Below are 27,835 nucleotides of genomic sequence, written 5' to 3'. Positions count from 1 at the left end.
ACTTCCCTTTCTTAACTGCCTATGTGGCATATCACTTGACATACAGGGCACACATCTCTCCATCTTGCATTTTAGTCCTGTTCAATAATGATCTTATCATTGTTAAGCATCATATTTATATCACTTGGAACCTGACTTTTACATTTCATTAAACCACTTTGCTATGTTAATTTTCCTGAACTGATAATAATGCTACAAAATACAAAAAGGTGAAAATTGTGAATTTTAACAAATATAAACACCAGCTTATGAGTATTATGACAATATATTGTGAAAACACAGTAACAAGACTAACAAAGATGAACCATATTCTTTTAATCGAAGGTCAGCTGCAGAAAAATGACCAGTGCAAGTATAAATTCCAAACTTAATGATTATATTAAGAATATAACAGGATTCCAGTGAAAATAATTTTACATTTCAAATTTGTGAAATATATGTGAACAGAATTATTTCATTTGTTTCTTTTGAAATCAAAATTCCCAGAGTACCTTCTGGTATTCTTTAGTTCCATTTTTTCTTTCATTTATTTAGCAAACATTTACTAAGTGTTCTGCACTGGGCACTCTGCGGGGGGCAGAGGGATATGCAGTGAATAGAACAGAGTTTTTGTCCTCAGGGAGCTAATGTTTTTGCATATGTGGTTTTCTATATCACATCCAGTCTGTACTTTGCTGCTTATTTTGCTATTTCTCCTTTTCTTTACCCATGTTTAAGATCCATAAACTACTTTATGATCTATATCCTCATTTCAAATTACTTTGTTCTCCAATCTTAAACATACAATAAATATTTTGGTATCAATCCTTGTGCATATGGACTTAGGAATTCCACTGTTCAAATTTCAGGTATAAAACAAAAAACACATTCTTACAAAAATTCAAATATAGAAATGGAGTAAAATATGAAAAGTCTCCTTTACAATCTCCACTCCAGCTGTCTCCCAGGAGCCATACACACAAGTGTGTGAAAGTGTGCATTTCCCACATTTTTGCTGAACACTTTTATCCCTTTCAAATATATTAGTCAGTGAGATGGACTTAAAAATATTACATTGATTTAGTTCATGTTTGTTGGATACTAGGTAGACTAAGCATCTTTTTACATCTTTATTAGTATTTTTCCTTTGGTGAATTGCCTTTTCTTTTCCTTTGCCTTTTCTCTGTGTGACTGCTTGTTTCTCCTTGAGTTAATTTTGGTAATCTGTGTTTTCCTAGAAAATTATCTGTTTCGCCTAGTTTACAAGGCGAAATGTAATTACATGTAATTACATCTTCTCTCTTGTTTTTAATTTCAGTTTTTTTAATCTTCAAGACCATTCTAAAAAAATGTTTTCATCTCAACTGATGCTTTTATCTGTATTCATTTCTTCTTTCCACTTACTGTGGATTTAGGGAAGGCCCTCTTTGCACAAAGGGGAAGGTGGGACCAGAGATCAAAGGTGGTTGTTGGGGGTTTGGAAAATTACTGTTGATATCATTCTTCCCCACCCCCACCATCACAAATATAGTTCAAAATCAGCAAAGAAACATGAGTTGGGGGCACCTGGGTGGCTCAGTGGGTTAAGCGTCTGCCTTCAGCTCAGGTCTTGATCTTGGGGTCCTGGGATCAAGCCCCGTGTCAGGCTGTCTGCTCAGTGGGGAGTCTGCTTCTCCCTCTTCCTCTGCCTCTCCCCCAGTTCATGCTCTCCCTCTCTCTCTCTCATAAGTAAATAAAATCTTAAAAAAAAAAAAGAAAGGAAGAAACACAAGTCAGGAATCAGACCCATGGAGATCGGAGATCAGCTTTGTTAATGCTGTGGTTGACTTTGAGAAGAATGCTTGACCCCTGCTCATAGTTAAGCTAATGACCCTCCCTTTCTGAATGAAACTTGACCAAGATATTCTTAACATAAATGCTTTTTTGGAAGGTTCAACAAGAAGCCCGTTAGAGTTAAATAAATCAATTGCTCAGAGATAACTAGGGCCACATGGCCTCAGGCAGGTTCTGTCTTTATAGTTCCATTTGGAGACCCATGTCAGGAACAAAGAATGTGTGATTTGGGAGTCCCTGATTGGTGGCTGACCCAGCAGGGCCAGAGTAAAGGCATCCAGGGACTGGTGGGGAGCATGGTGGAAGGATTTTGGTGTTCAAATGGGCAGTGGGAGGCTGTGAGTCTGGCAGGGGAGGGAAAAAAACCTGAGACTAGGGAGCACACCAGGCTGGGAGGGAAGGTGGTAGTGGGACAACCAGAAGAAGAACAGAGGTCTGAGAGCCCTCGTTCAGATTCAGAATCCTGATGGCAGTAGAATTGCTGATGGGCACGTCCCCAAGTGTGATGGTACTTGTGAGGGACTGAGGCTGAGTCATTCTTCAGACTCTCTGGGGCTCTTGTTCTTTCCCAAAATTAGTTTCACATCTGCTTGGAAACCAAAAGAGTTGCTGCTTTCCTATTCCTGGCTAATTAAACAAATTCAAACATATGCATAGCCTCGCTCAGCATTCTCACTCCCGCCTGGGAGGGAAGTGAAGTGTGGGTGGCAGGTGTATCACTTGACGCAGAAGGTGGTCAGTGCCGGGGTGGGAGAACAGCAGAGAGGGTCCATCCCCAGAGCCAGACATGCCTCTTGGCTACGTGACCTCTCAGAATTCAGGCGTGCAAATTGATCTGGCACCCCAGGAGTGCCTTTCAAAAAGAAAACATCAGCGTATGGTAACTTGTAAGCCAGCAAACTTCTTGTTCCTTAGCTATGCATTTGCAGAAAGAGCCCCCCCCCCCTTTATGTTTTATTTGGGGAGGATGTGATGAACCTTGCTGCATAGCTCAGAAGAAGGCCAACTTCACTAACCACCACTTGTCCAGTACACTGTGCCTCCCTCTGTAATTACTTCTCTCTGTGCAATTTCTCACAGTGAAATGTTATACTTTAGAACTAAATTAAAAAGTCATCGAAAGAGATGGTTAGGTTAACATAGAAGTCAGGTTCCTCTTAGAATGAGTGTTTACGGTCAGGCTTTATAGATATTTACAAAGAAGGGCAACATATTTCTACACTGCATGCAAATGTTAAGTTTCAGATTGTATTTAGTGGATTAACGTATTCATTATGACCACTGAATTCATCAGATAAACAATTTATATTTATACTCATTTTCCAGTAATAAACCCTGGATCTGTTGCTGGCTGGATGAAGCTTAGAGACCCATGAAGGTAAGATCTTCACCATTTTCGCCCCTGGACATGTGTCCTTTCACGCAGCATCGTAAGAAATTCTCCTGGGTACTTCTCTGCTAATGCCAAAGTCCTAAGGATCCGACTGTAACAGTCTTTGCAAAAATTTGACACCCATGTCTTTGAAACCCATTCAGAGTCACTTTCATCTTTTGGCTTTGTCCTAGTTATTTTTAGAGTTGATAAATTTATTTTGCAAGACCAAAACAGAGCATTTTTAGGCTTTGATTTTTGGTTAAGGTTTAGGAAATTCTGTTCTGTGGAGAGCTGACAGGTTTCCTACTGAAGCACTTAGGAGCTCAGCCTGCACAGAGGTTTCTTCAGCATTGGTCTGGATTCATTGATCCAGCTTTTGGAGCCAGACCACCCTGACACTGCCCAGCCTCCATGCAAATGAGCATCTGAACATGCCATTGTAGGCCAGCATCTTACCCTCTTCTTAGACCATCCAAGAGTAGAGATTTCATGGTCTCTGCAAAGGACATCTCATCCAGGCTTTAATCACTTCTGCAATTAAGAAAGACTTCCTTGGGTCAAATGAACTTACTTTTCTGCAATATCAGCCATCAGTCACAAATAATGACAGATAATTGCTCTTATGCTTAAATAGTATTTTTTAAATTATAAAACTCCTACATATTCATTACAATTAGTGGAGAAGAATCTTTAAATCAAAGGAAGTTAACACTACCAACCAGAGATAAATGTCTCTTTTTAGTAATTTATTTTATAGAATTTTATTTTATTGTGATAAGAACACTTAACATGAGCTCTACCCTCTTAGCAATTTTTTAAGTGTACAATATATTATTGTTGACTATAGGTCTATTGTACAGCAGATCTCTAGAATTTATGCATCTTGCTTGGCTAAAACTTTATGCTCATTGATTAGTAACTCCCCATTTCCCCTTTCCCTCAGCCCCTGGCAACCACCATTCCACTCTTTGATTCTATGAATTTGACTATTTTAGATACCTCACGTAAGTGGAATCATGCAGTTTTTGTCTTTCTGTGACTCCTTTATTTCACTTAGCAGAATGTCCTCAGGGTTCATCCAGGTTGTTAAACATTGCAGAATTGCCTTCTTTTTTAAGGCTGAATACTATTCCATCGTATGTATATTTCACATCTTCTTTATCCGTTCATCTGTCAATGGACATTCAGGTTGTTTCCACATCTTCATTATTGTGAATAGTGCTGCAGTAAACACAGGAGTGCTAATATCTCTTAGAGGTCCCGTTTTCCATTCTTTTGGATAAATACCCAGAAATGGGATTGCTGGATCATATGGTAGTTCTATTTTTAATATTTTGAGGAACCTCTATACACTATTCCATAGTGGCTGCACCATTTTGTATTCTCACCAGTAATGTACAAGAGTTCCAACTGCTCCACATCCTCACCAACACTGTGTTTCGGGTTTTTGTTTTGTTTTTTATAATAGTCATCCCAGCAGGTGTGAGGTGATATCTCACTGTGATTTTGATCTGCATTTCCCTGACGATTAGTGATGTTGACCATTTTTTCCCATATCTGTTAGCTATTTGTATGTCTTTGAAGAAATGTCTATTCAAGTCCTTAGTGCATCTTTTTACCAAGTATTGGGGGGGGTTGTTTTGTTTTTTTACTATTGAATTGTCAGAGATCCTTGTATATTTTGGAGATTAACCCCTTATCAGATTTATGGTCTGCAAATATTTTCTCCCATCCTGTGGGTTGCCTTTTTACTTTGTTGATTGTTTTTCCTTTGTGTGCAGAAGACTTTTTAGTTTGATAGAGTTCTACTGGTTTATTTTTGTTTTTGTTGCCTGTGGTTTTGGTGTCATATGGATGAAATCATTACCAAGACCAATGTCATGAAGGTCTTGCCCTGTTTTTTTCTAGGGGTCTTATAGTTTTGGGTCTTATGTTTAAGTCTTTAATCCATTTTGAGTTAATTTGATGTATAGCTTAAGGGTCCAATCTCATTCTTTTGCATGTGGGTATCTAGTTTCTCCAACACCATTTGTTGAAAAAAAACCTATCCTTTCCCCATTACAGATTCATTGCAAAGCCTATCAAAATCCCAGTGGTATTTTTTTGTAGAAATAAAAAAAATTCTAAAATGCATATGGAACCACAAAGAAAATATGAATAGCCAAATCAATCCTGAGAAAGAAGAACAAAGATGGGGCATCATATTTCCCGCTCATGTTCTCACTCTCTAAATAAATAAATAAAATCTTAAAATAAAATAAAATATAATACAAAGTATCATATCATCTGCAAAGAATGAGAGTTTGACTTTTTTGCCAATTTGGATGCCTTTGATTTCTTTTTGTTGTCTGACTGCTGTGGCTAGGACTTCTAATACTATGTTGAATAGCAGTGGTGAGAGTGGACATCCCTGCTGCGTTCCTGACCTTAGGGGGAAAACTCTCAGCTTTTCCCCATTGAGAATGATATTCACTGTAGGTTTTTCATAGATGGCTTTTATGATATTGAGGTATGTACCCTCTATCCCTATACTCTGAAGAGTTTTGATCAAGAAAGGATGCTGTACTTTGTCAAATGCTTTTTCTGCATCTATTGAGAGGATCATATGATTCTTGTTCTTTCTTTTGTTAATGTATTGTATCACGTTGATTGATTTGCAGATGTTGAACCAACCTTGCAGCCCAGGGATAAATCCCACTTGGTCGTGGTGAATAATCCTTTTAATGTACTGTTGGATCCTATTGGCTGGTATTTTGGTGAGAATTTTTGCATCCATATTCATCAAGGATATTGGTGATGGGTATTAAAGAGGGCACGTTCTGTGTGGAGCACTGGGTGTTATGCACAAACAATGAATCATGGAACACTACATCAAAAACTAATGGTGATTAACATAACAATAAAAAAATTTAAAGAAAAAAAGAAATGGAGGGCATAAAAATATAATACAAAGCTATAGTAATCAAAATGGTATGGTACTGGCATAAAGACAGACATATAAACCAATAGAATAGAATAGAGACCTGAGACATAAATCCATGCATCTACAGCCAACTGATCTTCAACAAGGGTGCCAAGAATAGCCATTTTTAATATATAAAGTTTCTCTAAGGCTCTTTTTCTTTTACCTAAGTAAATATGGCCTCCTACCATATATACCATTTATAGTATATTTTCCACTAAATATATTATCATTATTCCATATCATCAAATATTTTACAGTATTACTTTAGAAATTGAGATGTAATTCACCTACAATAAAATTCACCGTTTCAAGTGTACAGTATGGTGATTCTCTTGTATATTCACAAACTTGCACAACAGTCACAACTATCAAATTCCAGAACATTTTCGTTACCCCCCCAAAAAAATCCTGGAGCTGTCAGCAGTCACTCCCCCCTTGTGCCCCTCCCTTCATCTCATGGAAACCACTAATCTACTTTCTGTGTTTATGACTTGCCTATTCTGGAAATTTCATATGGATGTACCCATAGAGTATGTGGCTTTTTGTGTCTGTTTTTTTTCACTCAATATAAAATTTTCGAGGTTCATCTATGTTGTAGCATGTATGAGCATTTCGTTCCTTTATTATTTTTTACTTTATTCCTTTTTACTGATAATAATATCCCATTGTATGGATGTACATTATGTTTATCCATTCATCTGTTGATGAATATTTGGGTTTTCCCCCCACACCGTTTGGCTATCCCAAATAGTGCTACTATGAATATTCATGTACAGATTTCTGTTTGAATTCTTATTTTCAGTTTTTTAGGGTCAAGGAGTAGAATCGTGGGCCGTAATGGTAACTCTGTGCTTAACTTTTTGAGGGACTGCCAAATTGTTTTTTCACAGTGGTCACACCATTTTATGTTCCCACAAACAATGAATGAGGGTTCTGATTTCTCCACATCCTTGTCAACACTTGTTATCATCTGTTTGGCTGTACCCATCACTAGCAGGTGAACATTGTAGCTTTGATTTGCCTATCTCTATTGGCCATTTGTATATTTTATGTTTTCTTTGGAGAGATGTCTGTTTGAATCCTTTGCCCATTTGTTAGTTATTTGTCCTTTTATTATTGAGTTGCAAGAGTTCTTTACACGTTCTGGAGAACAGACCCATATATTGGATATATGATTTGCAAATATTTTCTTCCATTATGTGGGTTATCTTTTTGCTGCCCCTTGAAGCACAAAAGTTTTTAATTTTTTTAAAATATTTTATTTATTTATTTGAGAGAGAGAATGAGAGACAGAGAGCATGAAAGGGAGGAGGGTCAGAGGGAGAAGCAGACTCCCTCCTGAGCAGGGACCCGGATGCAGGACTCGATTCCGGGACGCCAGGATCATGACCTGAGCTGAAGGCAGTCGCTCAACCAACTGTGCCACCCAGGCACCCCCAAGTTTTTAATTTTTATAAAGGCCAGTTCATATAATTTTTTGTTTGTTGCTTGTGTTTAATATCTCTAAGAAAACATAAGAAAACAAGGTCATGAAGTTTTACACTTAGGTTTTCTTCTAAGATTTTTATATTTTTAGCTGTTACATCTTTGAGGTAATTTTGTATATGATATGAAATAGGAGTCTAGTTTCATTCTTTTGTATATGGATATCCAGTTGCCCCAGCACCATTTATTGAAAAGACTATTCTTACGCCATTGAATGGTCTTGGCACTCATGTGAAAAATCACCTTCCACAAATGTATGGGTTCATTTCTGGACTGTCAGTTCTGTTTTACAGATCTACCTATGTCTGTCCTTGTGTCAATACTACACAGTGTTGATTGTGATAGCTTTGTAGTAAGTTTTAAAATTGGGAAGTGTGGGGTGCCTGGGTGGCTCAGTTGGTTGGGCGACTGCCTTCGGCTCAGGTCATGATCCTGGAGTCCCTGGATCGAGTCCCGCATGGGGCTCCCTGCTCGCCAGGGAGTCTGCTTCTCTTTCTGACCCTCCCCCCTCTCATGTGCGCGCTCTCTCTCTCTCTCTCATTCTCTCTGTCTCAAATAAATAAATAAAATCTTTAAAATTTGGAGGTGTGAATCTTTCGACTTCATTGTCCTTATCAAGATTGTTTTGATTATTCTGAGTCCCTTGCATTTCCATATGAGTTATAGAATTAGCTTGTCAGTTTCTGTAAAAAGAGCAACTGGAATTTTGATAGGGATTGCATTGAATCTGTAGATCAATTTGAGGAGTATTGCCCTCTTAAGTCGTAAAATACATGAACATGAGATGTCTGTCCATTTAACACTTCTTTAATGTTTTTCAATGTTTTATAGTTTTTAGTGTACAACTCTTGCATGTATTTTGTTAAATATATTACTAAGTATTCTTTTCCTTTTGGTGTTATTGTAAATAGAATTGCTTTCTTAATATTTTGGATTGTTCATTGCAAATGTATAGAATTGAAAATGATTTTTATATAATGATCTTGTATCCTGTGACCTTGCTGAACAAGTTTATTAGCTCTGTTTTGTTATAGATTGTTTTTGAGATTTTCTACATAGAAGATCATTAGGTAATAGGGATAGTTATACTTTTCCTACCAATCTGGATGCCTTTCTTTTTATTGCCCAATTTCCCTGGCCAAAGACTCCAATATAACGCTAACCAGAAGTGGTGAGAGCAGAGATGTTTCTCTTCTTCTTTTCTTTTTTTTCTTTCTTTCTTTTTTTTTTTTTTTAGAGCAGAGATGTTTCTGTTGCTAGAGGAAAGTTTTCAGATTTTCACCATTAAGTGTGATGTTTATAGTTGCCCTTTATCTTGTTTCTGATGTTAGAGGAAAGCTTTCAGATTTTCACCATTAAATGTAATGTTTATAGTTGCCCTTTATCAGGTTGAGGAGTTTCCCTTTTATTCCTGGTTTATTGAATATTTTTATTATGAAAGTGCATTGGATTTTGTGAAATGATTTTTCTGCCTCTATTGGGACAATCCTGTGGTTTTGTCCTTCGTTCTATTAGGATGGTGTATTACATTGATTGGTTGTCATATGTTGGACCAACCTTGAATTCCTGGGATAAACCCCGCTTGGTCATGGTATATAATCCCTTATATATGTTGCTAGATTTGGTTTGTTGGTATTTTGTTAAGGATTTTTACATCTATGTCATAGGGAGTATTGATATACTATCACTTTTAATGGCTGCATGATGTTTAATTACATGGATATACCATAATGTAACCAATTAGACTTTTAATTATTTACTTTATTGTCATTGTTACAATCAAGGATAAGCTTATAACTCCTGCACATGCAGCTTTGCATTCATTCATGATTATTTTCATAGGATACATTCCTACAAATGGAATAACTGAACCAAAGGTTGTGCAGAGATGGTTGTCTCATTTTGTCATTGGCATTTATGTTTTATTTATAGGATTTTCATTGTTTGCAGAGGTTTTTTATTTTCAAAGTCAAATCTGTTTCTTTTTTTATGTATTCTGCCTTTGTATGTGGGCTCAGAGAGACCTTTCTCACCTTGTTCAGATATACAATCTCCTCTCTTTCCTTCTAGTTCTGATAATGCTTCTTCTTTTTTTTTTTTGCCACTTAAATTTTTATTCTATCAGAAATCATTTGGGGACACGGTATGAGGTAGGAGTCTTTTTTTTTTCCCAAATGATTAGCCAATTTTCCCAGTGCCATTTTTAAAAACAATCCATTTTTTATCCTCAGATTAGTAATGTTATTTTTATCTTGATTCTTATTTTTGGGTTTTGTTGTGATCCATTGATGATGTTTCTATTCCTGAACCACAACATTGCAATTATTTTACTTCTCTGGTCTGTTTTTAATATCTGGCAGTACAAGTCCCTTTTCATATTTTTTCAATAATTTTCTTCTACAGAGAAGAATAAATTATTCTATATCCTTTATAGAGAAGAATCAATTATTCTACCAGGTGCATTTTAGGATAGTTTTATAAAGCAGTTTTTCACACCTCTTAATCCTGTTAGAATTTTTGTTGGAATTACAATACATGTATATAATTATTTTGTGGAGAATGAATATCTCATTGGAATATCATGGTATGTTTTTTAATGCAGTCCTCTCTTCTGTTGTTCAGTAAAATGTAGATTTTTGGGGGGCAATTGTAATTTCTTTACCAGATTTATTCATAGATATTCTATACATATTTTTGCTTGTAAGCAGGATTTGTTTAGCATACAATAACTTATTTTGATGTATTGTGTTATTGTACAATTTAATAATTTTTATTATTTTTAGAAAATTTAGAAGATACAGTGTGAATTTAAAAAAATAAATGATCCACAATACTCAGATAGCCCACTCTTAACACTTTGTGTACGTCCTTCTGATAATAGATTTACAGTCTAATTGGGAAATTAAGACGCAATCACATGAAAGGCTTAATCTAAGGCACTAGCTTGTATCTTTTTGCCTGTCCAGCATTTTTTTTTTTTTTTTTTTTTTGCTTTTAGGGACTGCTCTTCTTATAACTAGAGGGGCTGTCAGTCACCCAGGTCCTTCCTTGCCACGGGGCTGGACAGTGTCTCACGCTGAGGTTTCTTTTCTGAGGAGTGCCTATCTTCTTGGTCTTGAATGCCACAGACTTCTCATCATGGAATGCTACTGGGAAAGGCTTTCCCATCCCAAGAGCACCATATTTGAATGCATCAAACTTGGGGAAGCAGAGCTGAAAGGTGATGAAAGCAGATTCCTGATGACTTTGGAAACTCCAGGTCTCCTGGCTTAAAGCCAGCTTGAATTCATCCCTAGACTTTCCAGTTAGTCAAGCCAATAAATTTGCTCTTTTGCTTAAGCGAGGTTGGGTTGGGACTTTTGTCACTTGCAGAGTCCCAACCACACCATCTCCTGTCTCTGCCATGGTGCTGTGCCCAGGGGTCGGGCACCCGGATGAGTTAGGTCCCTTTATTCCCCGGGAAGGTGGATATTCTTCAGTGAGAACAGGTCCCATGCATTGTGTCTCTTGCTTTCTTTAAGGCAAAGAGAGAAGGCCACCAAAGGTAGCAGCGTTTGCCAGGGTGGCATGGGGCCACCATTGTAATAACAGCTCTCACAGGGGATGGCCAGCTCTAAGCTGCATGACTACAGGTCCTTACTGTGATCTGCCATTAGAGAGGCAAAGTCTGCCTATGAGGGGTGGATTCAGTGTCCCGGAGGCTCTGCAAACTCATACTGCCTCCTAAGTAAGAGCTCTCTGCCATGTAAGAGATACTTGGCCACTTTTCACACCTATTATCCAGTAAAATCGCAAGTAAACTCCAACTTATGGCAGTGACTAAGCCCAGCCTAGCCCCGATGACTGCAGTTCTTTGTGAGTGTAGATAGAACACATGTTGCTTGTTTACCTTCACGAATTTCTTCCATGTTTTTACGGGTGATCTCCTCGTCATTAGGGCGTGTAGACCATCCATAGTAGCAGGGAACGTGGACCTCAGGTTTTGCGAGAGTGCTCATATAATTTTGGAAACTCTCTGAATTCAAAATTAGGTATGAAAATATTTAGAATGAAAAAAGGAAATTACAACAAATTACCAGCGGCTTGGAGGTTTAGATGCTTTATCTCTGAGAACGTTTTTAGTCAGCTCACTAGAACTGCCGGCTTTGAAATGCTTCCTGATCATAACCTGGCTTCCCTATCCCACTTAGAACAACCCACAGGTTATGGCAAGTGAGGGGCCCTGAGGTTTCAGGGCAAACTCACCTTTGAAGACAGCTTGACTTTTTCTTGTTCTTCTTCTTTTTCTGTTTGGTATCTCAGGTTTGAAACAGCAAGAAACTAGTCAGCCTGTGTCTTTAAATCCTTATGTTCTAGAGAGGTACAAATTAAGTATTCAGGAACCAGTGGGATAGAAGTGATTTTGCACTGTTGGTGTGTGTGTGTGTGTGTGTGTGTGTGTGTGTGTGTGTGTGTGTGTGAGAGAGAGAGAGAGATAGAGAGAGAGAGAGAGAGAGATCATGAGATCAAGAGGGAGGGAGGGAGAGGGAGCGGGGAGGGGTTGGAGGGAGGCTGTCAGAAGCTTGGAGCCCAGAGCCCGCCTGCTTCCTGAGTGAAGCATTGCTCAAATGCTCACTGCCCAGGCCCCTTGAGTGTGGTTTTCCTCCCTGGCCAGCACCAAACCCCAGAATAGTGCGGCTGACTTGCTGATTGAGGTCAGTAGCTCCCGGGAGGCACGAGAAGCCAAAGCCTTTGCAGTAAGTACATAGTTGGTTATTATTTAAGATGGGGATGGAAAATCTTAGAAGAATAACTCTCCGGGGGAAGAGGTTCTTCTGCTTTAGGTATAATGTGTAACATACCCAGTGAATCCTGATATGACTAAGGCCTGATGAACACATTTTGTGTGTGTGTATGTGATTCAAGGACTACATAAGTTAATGCTACATACATGCTTTCTGGGGGTTAAAAATGAATTTGAAACTCACCTTCTGACATCTTGAAAAAATAGTCTTTTTTCCCTGCCTGTTACTTTTTTCATCTTGCAAAGTAAAGATCATTAATGCTGACTTTAAGTTAATGTATAGTTTTTTGGGAAAAGAAATCCTCTCTGTGGGTGTGGAGTGTGGAGTGGAGATCTGTTTTCACAACCAAGGCGAATAGGGCTGCTTCTGTGCATTCTTTTTGCCAAGAGTGGGACGTATGAAGTCCCGTGGAGAGAACCACCCAGTTGACTGGTTCTTAGGCCCCCCCGGAAGGTTCTAGAGCCCTCTCCCCTTGAAGATCAGTACTGTGGAGTATGCCCTCCCATCTTGCAGAGGGCCTGATAATGTCCCAGAGCTTAGTATCTGGGCCAAACATTGTGCTTATGAGGCCTATATGGCAGAACTTCAAAGATATGACAAAGATAGAGGCTTTTCTAGGAAGTTACTTATTATATGGTTTCTGTTTAGACAGTATTTTGCACTAACCATCCCCCCAGGCCCCACCCCTGCCCTCGCCCCAGCCAAAGGCACAGGCTACTTTGAAATGTCTCTTCACCATTCTATTTTCTAGAAATGAAGTTTTTAGGGTTTTTTTCCCTTTTTCCTCTGATTTCTTGTTAGAATAAAATATTTAGCTCAGTAATGCAGAAAGTTGATGTTTTAAGTTTACTCGAACAATGTGATTTTCCCCCTCTCCTTAGAATGCAAAGGTAAAAAAGACACGTTTGCTGCTTCTACTGCAGGACTAATATGGCTCTGTTTTGTTCCTTTACCACTGAGCCCATAGATGATGTATCTTTACATGGTTCTAGTTGAGAGTAGATGTTTCACTCCCTTTAATATTCCCATCGGTAAGTGGGTTTACAAGTAAGTGTTGTCTAAGCAGGAGAAACCCATGAAAGGAGAGGGAGCACAAAATTAACTATACTAAACTTTCAAGTGAAAATAGACACTATGTGTATGAAGTAGCTTCCTCATTTCAGCGCCCCCCCCACACAAACATGTTAACACTTTGTCATATGACAAGAACAACATTTTTTTTTTAAAGATTTTATTTATTTATTTGAGAGACAGAGAATGAGAGATAGAGAGCACGAGAAGGAAGAGAGTCAGACAGAGGGAGAAGCAGACTCCCCGCCGAGCAGGGAGCCCGATGTGGGACTCGATCCCGGGACTCCAGGATCATGACCTGAGCCGAAGGCAGTCGCCCAACCAACTGAGCCACCCAGGCGCCCAAGAACAACATTTTTGATAGGTGATAGGCACAGCGGTCAAGTTCTCTCATTTGATTCTCAAGACACTCCCACGAAGTGGCTACATTTATGGTCTTCCCTTTATAGGCAAGGAAACTGAGGCATAGAAGGATTTTGTAACTCGGTGGAGTGGTGCACCTGGGATTGGGACTCAGGTATTTCTAAATCCACAGTAAATTGAGAAATTAGAGAAAATAGTGACTTAACCCCACCCCCTCAAACAACTTAAAATTTCTATATTTCTTTCTACTTGTACAACTAGATATTATGGCATAGGATTTTTTTAAATGTTATTAGTTTCATGATTATTTTTAATGGTGTATGATGTTCTAGTCAGTGATTGTTCCATAAATTACTTAATATTCCCTGTTCTTAAAAATTGGGTTGTTTTCTTTTTTCATTGTTTGTTTTCTTGCTATTATGAATAATATTTCAGGGGCCCCTTTCAGTAACTACGTTGTCCGTATGATTTTCCCCAGGTTTCTGGATCATATCTGTAGAGTAGATTCTCAGACATGGGATTACTAGGTAGAAGGAGCATGAACATTTATTTTAACAGTGCTGAATTACTCTCTATCAACACTCTTGTGTGAGATGCTCCTTTGATTTCATCCACTCCACCAACGGTGATATCATTTTTAAAAAAATAGGCAAAACAGAAGCCCTTTGTAATTTTGCATTTCTTTTAATATAATTAGGTTGAACGGTTTTTTCACATGTGTGTTTACAAATTGTACTGTCTCTTTTGCTCATCTGTTAGGATCTTAATGCTTTTTTTTTTTTTGCTAGTTTATGTAGGTTTTTGATAAGATTTATCTGCAATACTTTCGTCAGTTATTTTTCCCAGCCTACTGGTCACCTTTTTAAAATGAATTTTTAAAAAAAACATGCAGCCCTTTAACATTTTTACATAGTTCGAACTGTCCATCTTTTTTTCTTGATTCTTCTTACCTTAGAGACCTATTATCCTCTTTTAAGGGATTTTTTTTTTTCCCTTCTAGTTTTTATTTGGGTGGATGATGTGAAAAGTGGACTTAAACTGACTTAAAATAATGCAGTTTTTCCAGCATCATTTATGAGAAATCTTTGTGTTCTCTAGTTCCTCAGCTTCTCTATGTTAAATGATTTTTTTGTGTGTTATCTGTTTTTATCTATAATGGCTGTTTCTGTGCCTTTATCACATTGTGTTAATTTTTGTTGCTTTTGTGATATATAGAGAGGATGTTGTATGGAGTCAACATGAAGTACTGACTAAGCGTGTGGGCTCAGGTGGCAGGCTGCTAAGTCCTAACTTACGTGTCCCTCAGTCTTATTATTTGTAAAGTGGGTTAGTAATAGATAGTGTCCACTCCGTGGGTTGTTGAGGTGAGGAAACAAAAACTAAATAAAAAAAAACCCCACTGGAAACAGTATTTTCTGTATATAGATATGTAGACAGAGTATTTGATGTACACCTATATATTTTTATCTACATAAATGTACAATATATATTTTATATAATATGTCTTAAGAAATATATATTATATATTTTCTTATATAGTCAAATGTATCATTCTTTCCCTATATGGCTTAAGACAATCTTTCACATAATCTTGGGAGACAGAGAAAGAACATTTGACTCTATATACGTTAAGAAACTTGGTACATTGAAAGATAGGAAAGTTACAGAGAGATATATGCAAAACACATACCACAGAGGATTACTACCCATTATAAATAAATAATTCCCAAAAATCAATTAGAAAAAGATAAATACATAAAGAAAAACTGGGCAAAGACAGTTTGTAAATAGGCAAATTATATTTATTTTTATAAACAAGCAACTCACAGGAGAAGAAATATAGCTGATCAGTAAACATATAATGTTCAACCTCAGTAAGAATCATGGAAATGCAAATTCGAATACTAATAAAATGTTTTCCTTGCAACAGATTGGCAAAAATTGGAAACAGAACATCCATTGTCAAAGATAACATACGGAGATGGGCATTGGCAGTCACAAATATATGGAACAAGAATTAGTAAAGCTTTTTGTATGGTAATTTTTACAAAATCTACCAAAACGTAAAATAACCTTTAATGTATCTCAGAACAATTCTGTACATTTTCAAGTAAGCATATACAGTGTGGTCATATTAACATTTAAAATTTCATTATTTATGTGAAGAATCCTAAACTCCAAAGGCAACTGGGTGGCTAAGAGTCCAACTCTTGATTTCAGCTCAGGTCATGATCTCAGGGTTGTGAGATCAAACCCCTCATTGGGCTCTGCACTGGGCATGGAGCCTGCTTAAGATTCTCTCTCCCCCACCTCTGCCCTTCCCCCCTCACCCTCCCAACTCCATTCGCGTGAGCTCTCGTTCTCTCAGAAAAAGAAATTAAACTGCCTATTTTTATTTGTTTGTATATAAAAATTCATCTTTAAAAAGTGGTGGATATATAATATCAAGCTGTTTACTATGGGAAGTAGAATTAAGGGCAAGGTCTCTTTCACCTTTTGCTACACATATTTCTATGTTTGAATTTTCCTATAAGTCTATTTGTCTGTTATTTGTGTGAGATAGATAGACAGGCATTTTTCCAGCCCACAGGCAAGAAAATTTTAGGGAGAAGAACCCCAGGTGTAGAGGCCTACAACTGGGAAAATACACAACAAATTTTAGGAAGAGTGAACATTTGGGTGGCAGTGTTTTCACATTCTTTACAGGTTTTAACTTATGTTTTAGGAAAAGAAGCAAGGAACTTGTTGAGAAAACTCAGTCTGAGAGGCAAAGAGGAAAAAGTTGCTTCATTGCTGAGCTCTGACCTGTAAGCAGCTCCCCTCTCTATTTTCCTGCTATTTGCAGGCGGTCCCCACATGGGCGGCTCACCCCACCCCAGACACACTGTACCTCTCCCCTTCCTTTTCATCTGTGTCCCTGTTTATTCCTTATTTTTTATTTTATTTTATTTTTAAAGGTTTATCTATGTGAGAGAGAGAGGGCACATGGGGGGAGGGGTACAGGGAGAGGGAGAGAGAATCTCCAGCAGACTCCCTGCCGAGCGTGGAGCCTGAAGTGGGGCTCAATCTCATGACCCCGAGATCATGACCTGAGCCGAAATCAAGAGTCAGACACTTAACCGACTGAGCCACCCAGGCGCCTCGTGTATCTGCATTTTAAAAAGGTTCATCCACCCTTTGTAATCACCATTCATCCAGTTATCCACCCGGCAGATACCTAGGGCCCAGCCCCAGCCAGGCCGTGCACCAGGCCCTGCGGAGACAAGGGTGAGCAGAAGAGGGAATGTGCCAGCCCGGTGGGAGCAGCAAATCCACTAACCAATTACTCATCACCAATCATGGGCATTGCTATGAAGCCACCAAATAAGGAGAATAATAGCTGAGAGCCCATTTAGATAGGTGCTCAGGACGGGGCAAGCAAAGGGAGGCTATTTAAGAAAAGCACAGGTGGGGACTGCCCCTCCCATCTCCCCCACATCCAACCATTTGGAACCCCATGCTGGTTCCATCACTCCATCTCTCCCATTCTGTCCCCTTCTCTCCATTCCTCCTGCTGTTTCTTCATTCCTTTCACTGGGACCACCATTCCCCAGACTGTAGTCCCTCACATTTCCTCTTTTCATGGTTTTTGCCACAGCCAACTGCCATGGCTTACTTACTAAATTTCCTAAAACTGACATCACTAACATATTTTAAAAGGAAACCTGTTGACTCACTGTAAATGAGAAACAATGAAAACGAAATAATGCCAACTCTAAACATTAAAATGACAATTTACCAGTAATGAATGCAGAACTCTGTCACCTGGTCCGTAAGGCCTACGAGGTCACTTTGATCACAAAGGGATGCTATTTATGGAAGGAACTGTATTAGGTTTAGAGATTTAGCCAGTAGAAAATGACTGTTGTCTACGATGACTTGGTTAGCCAGTAGAATTCAGGACAAGGGCACTGTAAGAAAGAGATGAGGGAAAGAGGAGACTGGAGAGCAGTGATTTATTTTGCAGTCACAAGGGTGAGGTAAGCTGGGGACACGTGACAGCCAGGGAGCCAGAGGGTCCACCCCCTGAGACAGTCCTTGGAGCCACAGCTGGTGCTGCAGGAAGGGGCACCTCATAATGAGAAGAGCCTAACTAGTCTCCCCCTGGGAAGAGTCAGAGCAGAGTAGCTGCGGAGGAGGGTTTTGGCAGGAGATAAAGGACACGATCCTGGGGGGTTCCCCAGCCCCCAGGCTCAATGAAGACTTTTATTTACAACCCAGACCACCCTCCTGCCCACCCATTGCCTGGGGTGGACCTGTCCTTGGTCTCACTGATGAGCTTAAGTAAAGGGTTTCCAGAGTCCTGGCTTCCCCGGTGCTACCTGGAGCCCTCACTGCATGGAAGGAGCCCACACTGGGACGTGCTCAGGGGCTTTTGTGAATAGGCTTGGGCTGCTGAGCCCCTGGGCGGGGGTCTCCTTGGGCACCACCAGGGCCCACCTGACGGGCCCTCCTCAGCCCCTGCTCTCCATCCTGGTGTCTTGAGGTTCCTGCTTGCTCTCATCCCTTAGGGTCCCTCACACTAGCTTCCCACCTCCTACCAGGGCATCTCTTTCTCTTGCCTGACTGTTCCTGCTGCCTGTGGATGGTCTCTGCCCCTTTGCACTTAGCTAATGCCTATTATTCTGGAATGGCCTTTTCCTCATGGAGCCTTCTCAGGCTATCCTCCCTGGCTTGGCCATACCCCCCAGGATAAGCTCTCCTAACACGGTGTGACTCTCTTCAATAGTTGTCACGGTGGGGGGGACTATATGACCGTCCCCTGCGCTAGACCATGAACCCCCTGGTGAGGCAGGGATTATGTCTGTGTTTGCTCATCCCAGTGTGGGGGTACCTCCTGGAGACAGAGCAGGTGCTCCAAAAGGGTTTGTTGAGGGAACAAATGAATGAAACCGTCCTCAGCTGTTTGATGGTGTGAACGAGTGAATTCACACTATCCCTTTGGGGCCTGACTTTGCTATTCCCAGTGCAGTGGAAGGCAGGGAATGGAGCGGAGTGGCAGGAGGGGAGGCTGGGGTAGTGGGGACATGCAGGTAGGGGGCGTGGATCGGACTCTAAGGGATATGGGGACCCACTGGAGGATTTTAAGCGAACAAGTGACAGGATCTGACCCATGTTTTAAAAGGAGCACTGTGGATAGGGGTGAGCAAAAGTCGGAAGAGGATCCAGGTGGATTTGGGGTATATCTTGACCGTACAGCTGATAGCATATGACCATTCCCGTTGGCAGAATCCCCTTATTTGTTGCCCTGATCAATGCCCTTTTCACAAAAGAACCACAGTTCGGTCCTGAGTTTCACGTGTTAAAATACATATAGCACTTTTAAATTAACAAATGTTTGCAGTCCCCAGAAGCCACCACAGCGGCTCCATGGCTCATGTGCCCCTGTCTGGGATGCACAGCGGCCTCGGCTTCCAACCCCACGGGGCCTGCCTCAGGATCGCCTGGTCCTGCCAGCCTGCCACCTCCTTCAGTCACACACGAAAGAGGCACACTGGCCTCCAGGGGAAAGGCTAGACTCCTTAACCTGGCTTTTGGGACCTCTGCAGTCTGCTGCCGACCCTATTTCCGGGGCTGTTTTGCTCCACTTGCCACAACGCTCATCCCATGCTGCCAAACCAAACCACTCCAAGTGCATTTACCCCGTAATTGTGCCCTCCTCCCTGCCTTTGGCTGTGTTTCTCACCTGGAATGCCCTTTCTGCCACGAAGTGTCCCAGGCCCGGGGACTTAAACACAGAGGTTAACTTCAGCGCAGTTCTGGAGGCTAGAAGTCCGAGATGAAGGTGTTGGCCAGGTTGGTTCTGTCTGAGGCCTCCCTCCTTGGCGTGTGGATGGCCATGTTTGCCCTGTGTCCTCACGCGGTCTTCCCTCAGTGCACGGCCGTGTCCCAGTTTCCTCCTCTTATAAGGACACCAGTCACTGGACAGAGGGCTCACCCCAATGACTTCATTTTACCTCAATCACCCCTTTACAGGCTCTGTCTCCAAATATAGTCACGGTATGAGTTTCTGGGGGTGAGGACTTCAACCCATGGTTTGGAGGAGGCACAATTCGGTTCCTAACAAGAGTCTGGCTCAAATACCACTTCGTCCTCAAGCATCTCCCTGTTCTAATGCATCATAGCCCTTTAGTGGACTTCTAACATTCTGTCCTTTGGTATTCATTCATTCAGGCAGTCAGTCATTCATTGGAAATACCCAGAAACACATACTGAGCCCCTTCTGTGTGCCAGAGATCTACCTGATGCTGGGTATCCAGAGGCGAAAAACATGGTGCCCAACCTGAATCTGTTGAGAGACAGATAGACCAATTATAGCAACTGTGACACGGTGTGACGGATGCTGATGTTTAGGAGGGGCATCTGACCCAGTGCTGGATTCGAGCCAACGGAACTTACTAGGTCAGGGGATGCTTCAGCTGAGCCCAACATGGTGAATGGGAGTTAAGAGGCTGAGGGAGTGGGGAGAGTGTTGAAGGATGGCGTGTGTGAAAGTTGGAGTGGCAAGGGGTTGCCGTGCTTTCAAGGAGCTGCCAGCAGTCCAGTGTGGGAGCAGGTGTCTGCAGTGGGCGTGTGAGAGAATGGGAAGAGGTGGGGCTGGGGGTGGGCATGAGGGTGCAAGAAGCCAGGCGTATGGAATTTGGGCTTTGTCCTGAAAGGGGTGGTGGCGGGAGGGCTTAAGCAGAGGAGGGACTTGAACAGGCTGTGGTTTAGAAAGCCTGCTAGCAGTGTGTGGTAGACAGTGGCGGTGGCCTTGACTCTAGGTAGGGAAACAAGCAGTAATTCTTCTGATCCCCATGATGATGCAAAGTGTGGAACTAAGGGGCAGAGGAAGATCCAGGAGAGCTTCGGCAATCCGAGGGGCAGGACTTGGTGACTGACCAAGGACAATGACAGGGTCATCATTAGGTTCCTAGATTCTGAGTCTCGGCGAATGCTCCCACTTTGAATGTGTGATTTGGTGACTTTTGCTAAATGTGTACACCCATGGGACCACCACTACAATCAAGATATGGAGCGTTCCCATCACTCCCAAATTTCCCTTTGTGTCCCTTTACAGGACGTCCGGTTCCCAGCCCCCCGCCCTGCCCCGTGGCCCCCACTGGGGAGGGGCCAAACTCTGATCAGCTATCACTCTACATTATTTTTGCTGCTTCTAGCGTTTCAGATCAGTGGAACCACACACTATGTAGTATTTGGTATCTGGTTTCTTTCGCTCAAGACAATGCTTTTGAGATCCATCCATGTTGTTCTTTGTATCAGTAGTTCATTCCTTTGTATTGATAGGTATGGGATGTATTACAATTTGATGATCCATTCACGTGTGTGTGTGTGTGTGTGTGTGTGTGTGTGTGTGTGTGTGTGTGTGTGGTACCTCTATATAGATTTTTAAGAGCTGCATTGTTTGTCAGCCACCTGTAGGTGAGTCTTTGGCCTTCTGACCATTTAGGAGGGTAAGTCCCGAGTTTGACTCATCAGAGTCACACTAGGAGCTTATTAAAAATGCAGACGCAGGACTCACCCTTGATGGGTTGAGTCAGGACCCCAGGCATGTGTGTTTTTAACCAGCCTTGAAGGTAATTTTGATCACCCAGGTGACTACCATGCAAACAGTAGCTGCGGATTTATAAGCTCACTAGTCCTGTTTGCTCATCACTGAGAAGCCGTCTAGCCTGGATATTATTCTTTCTGGGCGCTGACCACACCAACTTTACCTGCCACAGGTCACCCTGGCCACTGATTTTTTTTCACTAATTCATCAAAAGGCATCGATCTAGACACTGTGCATAAATGCAAAAGCGATTCAAACCTGGCACTTACAATTAGTTGGAGATATGTGATATTGACACGTACGATCATACAAAAAAGTTGATAAATGTAAGAGACATACAGATAAAATGCTTGGAATTTAGAGGCACATCACATAATTCCCAGCTTTTTGTGCATGTGGGGAGGTGATAGTCAAATACAATTACAGGAAAAGGTGACATCTGATCTGGGGCTTGAAGGATGGATAAGATTTGTGCATAAGGGGGTTGAGGGTGGGAAAGGGGGACCAGGCAGAGGGAACAAGAAGAAAGGCTGGGAGGTGGGCAAGGGCCATGCTTCTGGGGGTCATGGAAAGCCAACTTGACTGGAGCATGGAAAGCATAAAGGGGGGGCCAGGGGAGGAGGAAATGAGGTTGGCAAGGTGGGCGTGGGCAAACGCAGGGAGAGACTTAGATTACATTCATTCAGCCCACTTGAGCTTTAACAAATACACGTGTAGCCACCGCCACAATTAGGATTTACAACTTCTCTCTCACCTCCAAAATTTCCTTGTACCTCTTAGTCGTCAGCCCCTCTGATGTGTATTTTCCAATACACCGAGCAATTAATTCTGACACTCCTTACCTGGAGATAGCATCACATTCCATAGGTTAAAGCGTCAGTCCAAAAGACTGTCCCCACCCCTCCCTGATGCCCCATTCAGGCCAATCACAAGTCCAACTTGCTATAAATCAGAGGTTCCCACAACCCTCTCCTCGGGCTCGATTAATTTGCTAGAGCAGCTCACAGAACTCAGAAAAACATTTATGGACTTTTACCAGTTCCTTATAAAGGTATTATAAAGGATCCTGATGAACAGCCAGCTGAAGAGGAACATAGATAGTGTGAGATCCCAGGTCCTGGTAACCACTGCTCTGTTTTCTATCCGCATAGTGTTGCCTTTTCCAGAATGTCGTATAAATGGAATCATATAGTAGTAGCCTGTTGAGTTTGGCTTCTTTCACTTAGCATAATGAATTTATAATTCATCCATTTTTTTTTTTTTTTGCATGTCATTCAGTACATGGACATACCACTGCTTACCCACTCAACGCCGAAGGACAGGCAGGTTATTTCAGATTTTCACTGTTCATTTGTGTGAACATAAGTCTTCATTTCTCTTGGATAAATGCTGAAGAGTGACATTACTGAATTGTCTAAGTGCAGGTTTAATTTTATAAGAAATGACTACACTGTTTTGCAAAGCACCTGTACCATTTTGCATTTCCACCAGCAATGAATGAGAGAGTTCCAGTTTCTCCAAATCCTTGCTAGCACTTGATACTGTTTTATTTTATTTTACTTTATTTTTTTATTTTATTTTGTTTTGTTTTGTTTTATTTCCTAGTCATTCTTCTAGGTGTGTAGTAATATCTCTTAGTGGTTTCAATTTGCATTTACTTAATGACTAATGATGCTGAGTGTCTTTTCATGTGCTCTTTTTGATTCCGAGACTATCTTCTTTGGCGAAGTGTTGAAATCTTTGGCCATTTTTAATTGAGTTGTGTGTTTTGAGTTGGGTGAGTTCTTTATAAATGCAAGAATCAAGCCCTTTATCAGTTTTGTGTTTCACAGATGCTTTTCTTCCAATCTATGGCTTGTCTTTTCATTTTCTTGATAATGTCTTTTGAAGAGCAGAAGTTTTAAATTGCGGTGAAGTCTAACTTACCAGGTTTTTTTTTTTTTAACTTATCTTATGGATCATGCTTTTGGTGTTGTATCTAAGAAATCTTTGCTGAACTCAAGATCACAAAGATTTTCTCCTCTTTTCCTCGAGTGCTTTTCTAGTTCTACTTAGGTTTCACATTTAGGTTGATGATTCATCTTTTTTTTTTTAAGATTTTATTTATTTATTTGAGGGAGAGAGAATGAGAGAGAGAGAGAGAGAGAGCACATGAAGGGGCAGAGGGTCAGAGGGAGAAGCAGACTCCCTGCTGAGCAGGGAGCCCGATGCGGGACTCGATCCTGGGACTCCAGGATCATGACCTGAGCCAAGGCAGTCGCTTAACCAACTGAGCCACCCAGGTGCCCTTGATGATTCATCTTTAACATTTATTATGCGCCAGACCCTGGCCCCACAGCTGGGGGATCACGGAGGCATGAGAATGAGTCCTTTGTTCAAGCATCATCTAGGCTGGGCAGTTGGAGGGTGGGAGACAAGTCACTGCGCTGGGGAAGCAGGACTATTTCCTGGACAAGGGGCCGGAAGCTGGGTTTTACAAGGACTGTAGGAGTTGGGCTGAGAGTGGGAATCAGGGGTGGAAAGCCCACTGTTCTGGGCATGGACTGGCCTTGGGGAGGCCTGGAGACTAGATGATCTGCAGCTGCCCGTCATTGGCTGTGCTGGGTCTGAGCATGAGGCCCTTGGAAGGAGTGGGCAGAGCACAAAATGTGCCTCACCCTGAAACAAAGAGAAGGTTGGGGGCGGCATTACCACATGGCTCGTGCTATGTTTTTTGAGGGACAGGGGACCGTCTTTCTTCACTGAAAGTCACTTGGATGCAACTGTATCACAAAGCCCATCCTTAGGGGGAAGCGGCGGTAGCGTTCCCTAATTGTCTCCAGCTCTCACTCTAGGGACAGAGCCCTTGCTGTGTTGCTGTTCCCTGTAGGTTTTCTCCTGAGCACCGTGCAAGGGACACGTAATAACAAGGTAATCCCAGGAGCAGTCTGCAACATTATCCCTCATATTCAAGGCTCTTGTGTATATTGAAAACACAGTACCAGAAGCATGTCATGCTGGGGGAAGAGAGAGCATATTCCAGGCACTGAATAAATTAACCCTACAAAGCGCAGCAGTGGCTTTCATTAGCCCACTGACATTACAGGAAAATAGCTGAAGCCTGTGGGTTAGAAAAGAATATTTCAGGAATGCGAAAACAAGAAATCAGCTACATTCAGTGATTTAGCTTAATCCAGTAACAATAAGGAAGTCCAGCGGAATGACAGCCTGTGCGAAGAGGGGGTGTCCACCAGGACTCGCAGGCAACCGGGGTGGCAGTGCAGGCAAGAGTTAGCTCTCTGCCCCTTCTGAAACTATGCAGGCGCCAGCAAACTTCTATCTTTCCCTTATTTCTTTCCGGTGGTCCCAGGAGTGAACCCAGACTGCTAACAGGCTCAGCTGCTGCCAAGCCTCTCCCGTCTCCCTCCCTTGCCCCAGGACAGGGCAGTCTCCCCGAAGCTTGCTGCCCACAAGGCCTCGCTGCCTGCCATCCTCTGGACACCTTGCCACAGCTCCCGGGGCCACACTGTTCCCCCTCTGCTGCTACCACTGGTCCCTGCCACCACCGTGGGGTTTTTTTGTAGCTGGGAGGTGCCAGACAGCCAAGATTTCAGTGCGTCCCCAAAGACTCCATACAGTGGTAGACCTCAGAATTTCAGTGTTGTTATGATGGTCCAATTCCTGCCTGTCTCCCTCATCCCCAGAGGTTCTTCCGTTGCTCAGACAGACAGCCAGGGCACCCGCCCCCCCACAGCCTCCTGACATGCCACCCGTGCTGGGCCACAGCCCTCCGCGTGGTTGCGATCCAGTTGAGACCCTGCTCTTCTGAGCTCTGCAAGCTCTCATGACTTAGGGCTACCTTTTCAGAATAAAGTCATCATGATAGAAGATCCACTTCTACAGTGGGTGTCTTTTGTGAGTCTGTCAGCAACTGTAAGACTCTGAAGGTACCACATCAGAGGAGAAGACCACCATTGTTGAGCAAGAAGCAAGAGAGAAACCAGATCCAGTCTTATCTTTTTCCCTCTCTATATAGTCTTTACTTTGCCAAGCTCAAAAATTTACTTTGGTTGTTGAATTGGTTGTCTTCCCCCCTCCCCGCCAAACACAAATACACGCTGATGGCTTGGGCCCTTGTCAGGTGGACCCCTCCCTTGGTCTCCTCAGGGCACCCTGTCTCTGACGGGAGATGCAGATGAGTGAAGAGAAACGAGTAGAGGTGATCACACATCTTTGAGGGGGAAGAGGAATTCAGTAGTCATGATAAAGCACCGGAGGGGAAATGAGCCCTGTGAGGAAGTCCCATTGTGTAACTCATGGACCTCGCTGGCTGGAGGGTTTGCTCCCGCCATGATGGACAGTGACGGGGAGGAAGAGCTACCCCAGTGCTCTCGCCTCTCAATCAGAAATGTGTGGGTGGGATTCCTCTGCCACAGCTCTTGAATTGGTAAGCCACTTTCTTAGCAAGGGGACCCGTGAGATGACCCTCTTTGGTTTCTCTTGTTGAGTGTCATTTGTAATATACATTGTGGCGCATGGAGGCGGTCTCTCCAGACTTTGTAGAGCTGGTGCAGCCTCCTTCCTGGCTTATGTTTTTCTTTGGTGGAAAGCCAGCGGGGCTGAAGAGGGGGCAGCAGATGCAGTGAGAGGGCCCAGCTTTCTACCTGTGGATGGAGGCTGTTGTCGCGGAAGTTCCCTGCTTTGCAGCTATGCTCAGCCGTGCTGGGGGGAGGCTTTGTGCCCTCCCTCCTGGGTTGTGGTAGTGCAGGTGCACTGAAGTGTGTTGGTGGAGGGCACAGGGGTTCTGCTGGGTGGGTGGGGCAGCATGCCCTGCGGCTTGCATTGTTCCTAGAGGAAGTAGAACAAAATGAGTCAGAACTGGTCTGCCTGTTGCCTTGGGAGCTGTGTCCCTGACATCACTAGGCTTTGCGCCTTGTCCCACCTGCCTTAGGGGCCCCATTCAGGAACAAAGACACAAAAAAGGTTGGATAAAAGACAAGATACCTAGACTCGATCCTTTAAATTATTGGGTGCCTAAGTCTGTGGTTACCGTCAGCTACCACTAAGCATCTAACATAATTTCATTTATTTTTATGTTTCAATTAAAACATCTGAACTCTCTCCTTTTTTTTTTTTTTAAAGATTTTTATTTATTTATTTGACAGAGAGAGACACAGCAAGAGAGGGAACACAAACAGGGGGAGTGGGAGAGGGAGAAGCAGGCTTCCCGCGGCGCAGGGAGCCCAATGAGGGGCTCGATCCCAGGACCCTGGGATCATGACCTGAGCCCAAGGCAGACACTTAACAACTGAGCCACCCGTGCACCCCAAGACATCTGAAATCTTCAACCATACAAATGGAAAGTATTATTTATCTATTACCGTAAAACTAGGATGCATACCAAAAATTTTAAAGGCCACCCTTCAGGAATAAGTCCAGGAAATGAGATGAAGCAGTAGGTGATTTTAGAGATTTGGTATTGAATAATTTTAGGAACTATTTCTCAAGCACGTTATAAGTGATTGAGATGAATTTTTATAATGTTAATTCATATACATCAACATGAATATTATTCTCAAGGTAGAAGGCACTATACCTGTGTCAAGGGGGTTCTCAACCTGAAAGCAATTTTGGGATTAGATTTGTTTCCCACCTTTTGAAAGACATGTATAAGACTCATGAATAAGGAAAAAGATTGTCATTGCTTTATAATTCTGTCTTGTATTTGCCCATGAATTCAGCATGTCCTCAGTGAATGATACCCATTTTCAGGGCCTCGCGCTGCCTAATGAGGGAGGGGCAGGGAGACACCAGTACACGTTTCTTCGAGGAGAGGCAGAAACTAAATATCCATTAGCGAATATTTGTTGAGCACTAACTACCTGCCCCCCCCCAGTGTAAATGCCGCAAACACCATGATGAGCAAGGATGGTAAGGCCCTGCTGTCACTGAGCTTCCATGGTGGCAGAGGGAGGTAGATGATCAATGATTGTGATAGTCTTAGTTTGGTGATGAAGGCTCTGAAGAAATGAGCAGGGGGTTGCGGCATGGAGTGGGAGAGCTACTTGAGAGAACGGAAGGAAAACCCCTCCCAAGAGGGAGTGCTCTTGATCAGAGACCAACTGAGGGGAAGGGAGCCCACACATGAAGAGTTGGGGAAACCGTCCAGGCAGAGGGAAGAGAGAGTGTAAAGCTCTTCGTTGGGAACTATCGGGTCATGTTCAAGGAGCTGGAAGCCAGGGGCGCCTGGGAGGCTCAGTTGTTAAGCATCTGCCTTCCGCTCGGGTCATGATCCCAGGGACTTGGGATCGAGTCCCACACTGGGCTCCCTGCTCGGTGGGAAGCCTGCATCTGCTTCTCCCGCTCCCCCTGCTTGTGTTCCCTCTCTCGCTGTGTCTCTCTCTGTCAAA

At 42.3% G+C, this 27,835-nt stretch overlaps 1 protein-coding gene and 1 long non-coding RNA gene across 5 annotated transcripts in view; one reads left to right on the top strand and one right to left on the bottom strand.

The window, feature by feature from the left end:
* Positions 1-27,835, top strand: part of SPECC1 (sperm antigen with calponin homology and coiled-coil domains 1) — a 270,576-nt gene that overhangs the window by 41,788 nt on the left and 200,953 nt on the right. For 2 of the 4 annotated variants that reach the window (XM_025864041.2, XM_073881773.1), the window contains exon 1: positions 3,175-3,190. The exons of 1 other annotated variant lie outside the window; for it this stretch is intronic. In XM_025864041.2, coding sequence (XP_025719826.1) covers positions 3,185-3,190 — 6 coding nt within the window. In that variant the 5' untranslated portion in view covers positions 3,175-3,184. Of the gene's footprint in view, positions 1-3,174; positions 3,191-12,216; positions 12,374-27,835 lie in introns of those variants that run through there. One more of the 4 variants, XM_025864042.2, reaches the window with a different exon arrangement.
* On the bottom strand, positions 4,059-12,067 carry LOC112817099 (uncharacterized). Its single transcript, XR_012375028.1, has 3 exons — positions 11,883-12,067; positions 11,527-11,652; positions 4,059-4,408 (listed from the first exon to the last, which is right to left on the bottom strand). It is a non-coding gene; the product is annotated as an uncharacterized lncRNA (long non-coding RNA).

The sequence above is a fragment of the Callorhinus ursinus genome, unplaced genomic scaffold (genome assembly GCF_003265705.2).
Source record: "Callorhinus ursinus isolate GAN/ISIS: 27379988/994484 unplaced genomic scaffold, GSC_fseal_2.0 scaffold43, whole genome shotgun sequence".
Classification (NCBI taxonomy): domain Eukaryota; kingdom Metazoa; phylum Chordata; class Mammalia; order Carnivora; family Otariidae; genus Callorhinus; species Callorhinus ursinus.
This window is presented reverse-complemented; position numbering and strand designations above follow the sequence as displayed.